The sequence below is a fragment of the Salvelinus namaycush genome, chromosome 1 (genome assembly GCF_016432855.1).
Source record: "Salvelinus namaycush isolate Seneca chromosome 1, SaNama_1.0, whole genome shotgun sequence".
Classification (NCBI taxonomy): Eukaryota; Metazoa; Chordata; class Actinopteri; order Salmoniformes; family Salmonidae; genus Salvelinus; species Salvelinus namaycush.
The window spans coordinates 43403250-43413309 of NC_052307.1; the positions used below are offsets into that span (position 1 = coordinate 43403250).

The 10060-nt window shown below is 39.7% G+C and overlaps 1 protein-coding gene across 1 annotated transcript; it reads right to left on the minus strand.

The window, feature by feature from the left end:
* Nucleotides 1–2147: 2147 nt before the first annotated feature.
* Nucleotides 2148–9224, minus strand: si:dkey-88e18.2 (interleukin-12 subunit beta). Its single transcript, XM_039003306.1, has 9 exons — nucleotides 9099–9224; nucleotides 8914–8942; nucleotides 5627–5708; nucleotides 5162–5389; nucleotides 4934–5036; nucleotides 4336–4526; nucleotides 3833–3981; nucleotides 3588–3698; nucleotides 2148–2338 (listed from the first exon to the last, which is right to left on the minus strand). The coding sequence occupies exons 2-9, from the start codon at nucleotides 8926–8928 to the stop codon at nucleotides 2207–2209; spliced, it is 1011 nt and encodes a 336-aa protein (XP_038859234.1). The 5' UTR covers nucleotides 8929–8942; nucleotides 9099–9224; the 3' UTR covers nucleotides 2148–2206.
* Nucleotides 9225–10060: the final 836 nt, after the last annotated feature.

The window sequence follows — 10060 nt, forward strand, 5'->3', positions numbered from 1 at the left end:
AATGCCCGGGAAGTCAGTGTTTGGAGGATACAGTTGAAGTCGGAAGTTTACATACACCTGAGCCAAATACATTTAAACTCAGTTTTTCATAATTCCTGACATTTAATCCTAGTACAAATTCCCTGTTTCAGGTCAGTTAGGATAACCACTTTATTTTAAGAATGTGAAATGTCAGAATAATAGTAGAGAGAATTATTTATTTCAGCTTTTATTTCTTTCATCACATTCCCAGTGGGTCAGAAGTTCACATAGACTCAATTAGTATTTGGAAGCATTTAAATTCTTTAACTTAAGCGCGTAACGATGGTGTGCGTAACGATGGTGGCAGGTGTGCGTAATAATGAGTAAACTGGCGACAACAAGTGCCAGAAAGGGGGAGCGGGAGTAGACGTGACAGGCCCGTTTGCTTCCATTAAGTTCTTAGTGAATATAACATTGTTACATTGACCTGTAGTTACAACTGTGATACGTGTTTGTGGTTTGTGTAATTACACATGAAAATGCTTACACATATGAGATTTGCAAACAAGCGGAAATAAATTGTTTTAAGCTTCTCCTTAGTCTGGAATGAAATACCATTGAAGTACATGGTTTTAATGCCACCTGTTATGAAGGGGGTTCCAAGCAGAATCTCTTAGTCTTCCTGGGGTACTCCTGCCAGGTGATGGCCTCAGTAGTGGCCACTAGGGGAGCAGTCTCCTCAGTGTAGGGTGAAAGGGAATGGGTGATTGTGGCTACGCAAGTGCTCGTGTGTGTCAAATCAAAGTTTATTGGTCGCATACACAGTTTAGCAGATGTTATAGCGGGTGCAGTGAAGTGCTTATGTTACTAGCTCCTAACAATGCAGTAAAATGTCAATCAAGTAAACAAATAATACAAAATAAATTAATCAAGAAACCAATCAAGAAACATCACAAATAATCGAATTAACAACCCAAATATCACTGTAACAGTAATCTAAATGCAATCTATCCATATGTACACCGGAATAATATTAGAGTGAGCTATGTCAAGATTCCAGTACATAAATAAATATGTGGTGTGTGTAAACAGTGTAACTAAAATGCAATGTACATTAGTAGAAGTATTAGAATGAGCTATGTCGAGAATACAGTATTTAAATACACAGTGTGAAACAGGCAGTGTACAGTGGTTGAATGCCTCTATAACATGCATTGGCTGTGCGTGCGTGCGTGCGTGCGTGCGTGCGTGCGTGCGTGCGTGCGTGCGTGCGTGCGTGCGTGCGTGCGTGCGTGCGTGCGTGCGTGCGTGCGAGCGAGTGTGTTTGCGTGTGTGTGTGTGCATGTGTGTGATAGCTTGCAATGGTGTAAAGTTTACTTATATACTTATACTTTCAAGTATTACTTATGTCGTTTTTTTGGGGTGTCTGTACTTTCGTTTTCTCTTTATATTCTTGACTACTTTTACTTCACTACATTCCTAAAGAAAATAATGTACTTTTTACTCCATACATTTTCCCAGACACCCTAAAGTACTCATTACATTTTGAATGCTTAGCAGGTACAGGAAAGTGGTCCAATTCAGGCACGTATCAAGAGAAAATCCCTGGTCATCCCTACTGCCTCTGATCTGGTGGACTCACTAAACACAAATGCTTAGTTTGTAAATTATGTCTGAGTGTTGGAGTGTGCCCCAAGCTCTCTGTAAATAAAAAATTTAATGGTGCCCCAAATATAATAAGCTTGTTTTACTCCATTGTTTGTAAGCAAATGTAATTGTAAGCAAACACTGTTTAGCCTCGAAACATAGTTAAAACTACATAGATTGTCAGCTATTAGACAGCTCTGTTTATGAATTTTGGAGTGGTTATATTTCTCCAGCCCCATCACTCAGCCTGTATACCAAGACAGTGGCAGGTGTCGACTTTGTTTTTGTTTGAACTGCAGCTTGCCCCTTTAACAACCTGTATATGTTGATGCATTGATGTTGTGATCTAATTTCTACAGTAGATAAAAAAGAATTTCTGGTCACATTCATCAGATTAGCATTTTCATCTGAAATTTGCACAAGTAAAACAATGTCTGCATGAGGACCATCCACTCTATAGACCAACGACATGCGTGTCGAAAGTCAATAATTATCACAACTTTTTGGGAAAATGTTAAATATGACATTTTATTGGCGTATTTAACTGTCTAGATCCCAGAAACAGACAGTGATATGACAATAGTGAGCACGATGTCCGTTATTCATTAGCAATGAATGCAGATCTCGACTTAGTCTTGGTCCCCTTCTTTTTTTCTGTCTTGCAGCAGATGCTATCTTTTCCTTTGCGTTTCTTTTTGCATTTCTCCTCCTTTTTGCCTCCCGTAACCACCTGTAATAAGGTAAATGGTAGAGTGTTTCCTATCCATAAGCCAACTAGATGGTTATTTTGTTTGAGCACCTCATTCAAGAAACACAACAAAGATCACCTACACTACAAAACTTGTAGGAAATATTTCATCTGATGTGTGTGTGTGTCTGTGTGAGTGTTTTGTGCGTGCGGCAGAGGAGGATGGTGGGCGAAGAATATAGCAGGGTGGGCTCAATGTAATGGCTGGAATGGAATGAATGGAAAGGTATCAACACATCGACTTGTGTTTTATACCAATCCATCCTTCTATTACTCTGGCCACTAGCACCTCTGTGTGTGTGTGTGTGTGTGTGTGTGTGTGTGTGTGTGTGTGTGTGTGTGTGTGTGTGTGTGTGTGTGTGTGTGTGTGTGTGTGTGTGTGTGTGTGTGTGTGTGTGTGTGCGTGCATGCGTTGTGAGTCTCTGTGGACATATCTGTGGGTGTTTGTGTTTCTTGGTCTAACAGGATGTGACGGAATAAGTGTGAATGGTACAGGCTGCCCTTCACATTGAGCCACAGTACACAACACATTAGCCCAGAAATGACTCAGATGCTACATCAGTGTCTATGTAGCAGGCTTATCCATGAGACTAGTGTAAAATGTTTTGTGGTTAAATTATATAGAGTATTTTTGCTTTCTTCCATTTCTTAATTACTATACAATCATCAAGTTCACCTTTAATATGTTACAATGATACCAAACATCAACAAAAACACATATACTGTATGTACACCCCCCAACACATATATATATACATAGTATACAGAAAACAGTATACAAACAAGGAAACAGAAGTATGAGGCAGGAAACTCACAGCTCTTTTAATAGCAATAGTTGTGACGTACAAAGAGACAGAGCCAAACCATCAGCCTACACAGAAACACCACCACAAAGATACATTGATAAAGGGACAGATATCACATCACACACTTGTAGACTGTAAACCAGGGTTGCAATGGTGCTCAGGATAAAGGTTGCTGTTAACCCTTTTGTAGCTTTTTTCAGATAGTTATCATGAAAAAGATAATTCTATAATTCAATAAATATGTCAATAGTTACCATTTTGCAGATTTACATATTTGTTAGAAGGCACTAGTCTATGATAACCAGTGCCTGAATAAATAATGGTAGCTTACGGTGGAGGGCAATAGTAGAAATGAAGTGATACTGTAAAAAGCGTCTGCTAAATGTCATATATTATCATATTATTATTATATCTTAGTTGGTTACATTTTTCCAGGGGGTCCACTGGCTCCAGGGGGAAGGGACCAGGGGGTCTCTGGAGCGGACCCTCAGCTTACTGACCCCTCTCGGTATGAGAGGATTCATAGAGTGCTCCTCCTAGAGAGAGAAAGGCAAAGGAGAGAGAGTTATGGTTTCATTCCAAAATTCCAGTGTGTGTCAATGTGTGCATAAGCTTGCATGTGTGTGTGTGTGTATGTGTGAGTGTGTTTGTACATGTGGGTGTGTTGTACCTTTCCGTTGTCTTTAAAAATGTATCCTATCTGGTGCTCCAGAGGGAAGTAGCTGGGCGGACAGTTCCAGGTGGCTGGTGGTTCTACTTTCACCTTCAATCTCTGATCCATCACCTGGCACTTCATCCCTGCAGGACTGTCTGGCTGGACTGTGGACATGTACATAATAGGCAGGAGTGTATTCATTAGTGCACAATGTAGCAAAAAAGGTTGCCCCAAAGCGAAACATTTTACAGTGGAAAAATGAAAACAAGCATATAGGACAAATTCATGTAGGTTTCGGGACCATTTGCTTCCGCTAGCTTCTTTGTGAATACAACGGTGTTACATAGGCCTGTGACACTTGTTTTTGGTTTGCGTAATCACACATAATATTCTTACACACATGAGATTTGCAAACAAATGGAAATTAATTTTGTTTTAAGCCTTTCCTTACTCTGGAAAGAAGTACCATGGAAGTACATGGTTTTAATACCACCTGTTATGTAGGTAGATACACTCACCAATGTCGTGTAGGTAGAACCTCTTAGTCTTCCTGAGGTACTCCTGCTTGGTGATGGCCTCAACAGTGACCACTAGGGGAGCGGCCTCCTCAGTGTAGGGTGAAAGCGAATGTGTCAGTTCAAACTCCAACCCTCCATCTTGGAGGCTGGTCGTTGGGTATACCCAGGTGCAAGATTCCTGGCTGTCAGTACTGGAGACACATACAGATGTAGAGTCTTAATTTGAGGGAGTTTGCTACAGCAGGAAAATAATCCTGCAGCGACAGGAAATGTTAATTTTTATGTGGTTTCTAATTAATGGACATTTTCATTTCAAAGTGGAAATTACAAACTTTAGAAGCCTTGATAAAACTAATAGACTCCAAGTTTGCAATTTTCAGCAACAGAAGAGTGCTCAAATTCATATCCTACATCTGTACAGTACACATCAGATTAAATAAGAATGTCTGTCTGTGTCTGAATAAAAACTATGGAAAAGGCTACGTTTGTATGTGTGTGTGTGTGTGTGTGTGTGTGTGTGTGTGTGTGTGTGTGTGTGTGTGTGTGTGTGTGTGTGTGTGTGTGTGTGTGTGTGTGTGTGTGTGTGTGTGTTACTTACCAGTCATGGCCCAGCCCAAGACGGACAGCTGTGAATTCACTGCTGGTCCAGCTACAGTTAAAGGTGCAGCCATAAGACTTGGCCCGGCAGCTGATTAAATAATCTACAGAGAGAGGCAGAGCACACACACACATACACACACACACATACACATACACACATGAACAACCAGACATGTGGTAGAGACATGTGGGCAATAAACTCTCTCTCTGTCACAAACACACACACCGTCCTGTTCCTCCGGGACCAGCTCCTCCAGTAGATAGATGGATCCTAGTTTCCTGTCTCCATCCCAACAGCTGTATTCTCCATACCAGTCCACCTCATTCAGTATCAGGTTATGGCCTTGGACCTGAGGTTTGTCTAAATCCTCAGTATCGTACTTCCACGTCATAGCGCCAGAGAATGCCGTGGGACATGTCAGAGTCACCAAACTGTCCCCCTTAACAACCATGTCTACAGACACACACACACACACACACACACACACACACACACACACACACACACACACACACACACACACACACACACACACACACACACACACACACACAGAGACTTAAATTAGATCCACAATAAAACACTGAGAGTACAGTGTACATAAAGAGATACAGGCAGAAACCATTGATACTTACAATCAGGAACACACACAGCTCAGAGATAAAGAGAGAAATACAAACACACACTCACAGAATTCATGGAAGGAGGTGAGACCATTCACTCTCGGTAGAATAACACAGAGGAGCATGATGACCCATGTTACTACAGTCATCTGGAGAGGAAAGAGAGTACAGGGGAGAGAGAAAGTCACACCATTTACAGGAGTACGATGAAGATGACCGTAGAGATACTGATCTAACATCCGTTTACTGTTTCACCCTAATGGTTAGGGTTAGGACTTCTGGAGAGTAAGCAGACTACGGATCTGTGCCTATGGGAAACCTTTACCTGGAGTTACCTGGAGTTATCCTATTCTAATCATAATTATATGATAAACTAGCCAGTACCTAATCCGAACTTGTTTTTGGGGGAATTCATTAAAGCAATTTGCTCCAATTGGCCTACATATGGCATTATTTATACCAGTTACTCAATGTGATTAATTATTGAAAGGAAGTACAAGAAAGTTTATTGTTACAGCATTATAATTCTTAAGTAAATAATAGCCAACAAACAGGACAACACAGGACTGTCAAATAAAACATAGGCATATCTCTATAAACCCTGTGAGATAATATAGATTGGATAATGTATAGCCAGGTCCATAATTATGGATGATGAGCTGAGACTGTATAAAGATGAGCAAAAAAGACTGTATGTAATAAATAATACAAATACAGAGCTATATTGTATGCTCGAAAAAAAGAAGTAATAAGTAATAAAAAATATCTAAAAAAGATAGGAGTCAAAATTATTGGCATCCCTGTATTCAATTCTCTAGCACACACACACTGAGGATAAAGACACTGAGCCTTTTTCTAAAATGTTTTATGAGCTTGAAGAACACATTGGGGCGGCAGGTAGCCTAGTGGTTATAGCGTTGGACTTGTAACCGAAAGGTTGCAAGATTGAATCCCCGAGCTGCCCCTGAACAAGGCAGTTAACCCACTGTTTCTAGGCTGTCATTGAAAATAAGAATTTGATCTTAAAACTTCTTAGGGCTTCTTAGGGCTTTTTCTCAATTTCCGCCTGACTGACGTGCCCAAAGTAAACTGCCTGTTGCTCAGGCCCTGAAGCCAGGATATGCATTGGTACCATTGGAAAGAAAACACTTTGAAGTTTGTAGAAATGTTAAAATAATGTAGGAGAATATAACACAATAGATATGTTAGGAGAAAATCCAACCTGAATTTTTTTTTGAGAGAGACCATCCTCTTACAATGGCAAGTATAAGGGCATACTGAAAATTAGCTCTCTGGATGCAATTCCTATGGCTTCCACAAGGTGTCAGAAGTTTCAGTAGAAGGACACAGTCTTGGAAATTCGTGTTTGCGCGTGCCATGAAGACAGGACGCACCTGCTAAAATATTGAACATACTTCTTTCTGTAAGAAATATTATAGTTTGATTACATTTTAGGGTATCTGAGGAGTAAATAGAAACTTATTTTGACTTGTTGAAACAAAGTTTAGCGATGGCGCCAACTAAACAGACTTTTTGGGATATAAAGAAGGATTTTATCTAACAAAACAACACTACATGTTATAGCTGGGACCCTTTGGATGACAAATCAGAGGAAGATTTTCAAAAAGTAAGTGAATATTTAATCGCTATTTGTGAATTTGCCGGTGGAAAAATATTTTGATGTGGGGCGCTGTCCTCAAACAATCGCATGGCATGTTTTCGCTGTAATAGTTACTGTAAATTGGACAGTGCAGTTAGATTAACAAGAATTTAAGCTTTCAACCGATATAAGACACTTATATGTCCCTAAATGTTTAATATCCATAATTTTTATGATTATTTATTTGAATTGCGCACCCTCCAGTTTCACCGGAAGTTGTCCCGGTAGCAGGATGCCTAGCCCCATTAACTGACTTGCTTAGTTAAATGAAGGTAAAAAATATATAATACATTGGGAGGGATCTTAGACTATTCCTAACAGAAACTTCACAGATCCTTGATATCCTTCGTCTGCTCTTATGGACTGCCCTCTTCAATTCAAACCACAAGTTTTCAATGGGGTTCAAGTCCAGAGACTGAGATGGCCATTACAAAAAGTTGATTTTGTGGTCAATTAACCATTTCTTTGCGGATTGTGATTATAGCTTTGGGTTATTTTCTTGCTGGAAAATCCACTTGGAAACCAGGTTTTTGGCAAAAATGTCCTGGTATTTGTTAAAGTTCATGATGCTGTTGACCTTAATATGTGGAAGCAAAATAGCACCTTAACGTCAAAGATCCACCACCATATTTTACAGTTGGTATGATGTACTTTTCTGCATATGCTTCCATTTTTCGATGCCAAACCCACCGCTGGTGTGCATGGCCAAAGAGCACTATTTTCATGTCATCTATAGCTCAGTATTTGTATTATTTATTTTATGCAGTCTTTTTTGTTAATCTTTATTAAGGTTGCCAATAATTATGGACCTGACTGTAGCTATTCGCTGAAAAACATTACACACCCAGACTCCAGAAAGAGGTAGAGCAGGCATACTCTGATATAAAGTTTGAATAGGAACCTTGGATATGCTCTCAAATATAATAGATAATCATACAAACATACACTAAATATGAATATACCGAACATTAGAAACACCTTCCCTGTGGAATGCTTTAGACACCTTGTAGAGTCCAAGGTGTTTTGAGGATATTAATATTGAAAACATCCTCAATTCATCTGTACTGAAAGCATCCTCAATTCGTCGGGGCATGAACTCTACAAGGTGTCAAACGCATTCCACAGGGATGCTGGCCCATGTTGACTCCAATGGATTCCCAATGTTGTGTCAAGTTGGCTGGATGTCCTTTGGGTGGTGGACCATTATTGATACAGATGGGAAACTGTTCAGCATGAAAAACCCAGCAGTGTTGCAGTTTTTGACACAAACCAGTACGCCTGGCACCTACTACTATACCCCGTTCAAAGGCACTTACATTTTTGTGTTGCTCATTCACCCTCTGAATAGCACACATACACAATCCATGTCTCAATTGTTTCAAGGCTTCTTTAACCTGTCTCCTCCCCTTCATGTACACTGATTGAAGTGAATTTAACAAGTGACATCAATAAGGAATCTTAGCTTTCACCTGGATTCACCTGGTTAGTCTATATCATGGAAAGAGCAGGTGTTCTTAATGTTTGTATACTCAGTGTATAAAATATATCAAGTGGTAATATAATCTTTGGGTAGGATTTAGCCTACTAAAGGTTTGCACCATGTCAAAAGTTTGTAGCTGCTTTTTTCCTCATGGGGAATTTAGCCTAATTAAACATAGAATATAGAATTTCAATTCAAATTAAATGCAACTTACAGTACATCCTGCCATAGCCTTTGATGAGCCTACATGAACACAGAAAATTAGCTATTCATTGAACGCAAAAAAATATGTACTCAAATGTAATAACCTATGCGACTGTTCAGTTCTAATTAATACATTTCCCATTGAATTGGTTCAGCCCATAAGTGTTGCTGGATTTAGGCAGGTCTTGCGCTTACCGTTATGCTGAAGTTGCGCTGGTCACGTTGATAGATTGTTGGCAGTCAGCTCGGTCAACTTGAGTTTCTCTCATTTTCTGAAAGTCCTTCTGTTTTATATGTTTGGCTACTGTGTGCTATTCAGCCTCTGCCCACACATCTTTGCCACGGACTTTTGGAAGATGAGAGGGTGGGTGGGGGTTTGGGGGAGGATGGAGTTGGGTGCAATTCATAAGTAAACTATTAGTAGTAGTAGTACTGTGCGTGTGTGTGTGTGTGTGTGTTTGTTTGTGTGTGCGTACACATGCACCACAGTTCCATCTGAGATTAGGATCTTTAATGGTGTGACGTGTGAGGATGTTTATAGCGATGGTCGTCAACAAAATATTTTCAGAAGAAACCCCTCCAGTTTGGGGCACTCCCTACACCCACCCCATACTCCCCTCAACCAAACATCAGTCATTTCTCCTTACTTTCTTTTTTTAGGACCAATATTTCATTTTTTTGTTGCTTTTTTGGTCAGGGTTACAGCAGGTACAATATTTATATTCAGATCAGATAATATATACATATATTATTACATTTTCCATTAAATATTTTCTATATCTATTTCTCCTTACTTTCATTTTCTCTTCTTTGGCATTCAACACTTGTGTCATACATAGATTAATTTGCAAGTCAAACAAGTTTTTGAGGAAACATGCCCACATGAAGCCTTTTATCTTTTATCTCTCACAGTACAGTTTCTGTCTCAACCTTACGAGGTTTATTTTAGATGGGTGGAACTAGAGAACTGACTACTGACCCCAAACACACACACACACATACGCACACACACACACATTAAATCATCATTCACATATTCAATGTCTATGGGTCTTTTGTTCAGAGAGAACTCCACACGTCCCACTACGACATTATGTTTTTAAAGTTTCGTAGTGTGTGTGTGTGTGTGTGTGTGTGTGTGTGTGTGTGTGTGTGTG

What these genes read in the sequence shown, in the direction of transcription:
- si:dkey-88e18.2 (XM_039003306.1), bottom strand. An exon ending in CTTGGGCTGGGCCATGACTG is followed by an intron (nt 4,527 to 4,933) that starts GTAAGTAACACA and finishes ATGTGTCTCCAG; the next exon opens with TACTGACAGCCAGGAATCTT. An exon ending in TTTTTAAAGACAACGGAAAG is followed by an intron (nt 3,699 to 3,832) that starts GTACAACACACC and finishes TTCTCTCTCTAG; the next exon opens with GAGGAGCACTCTATGAATCC.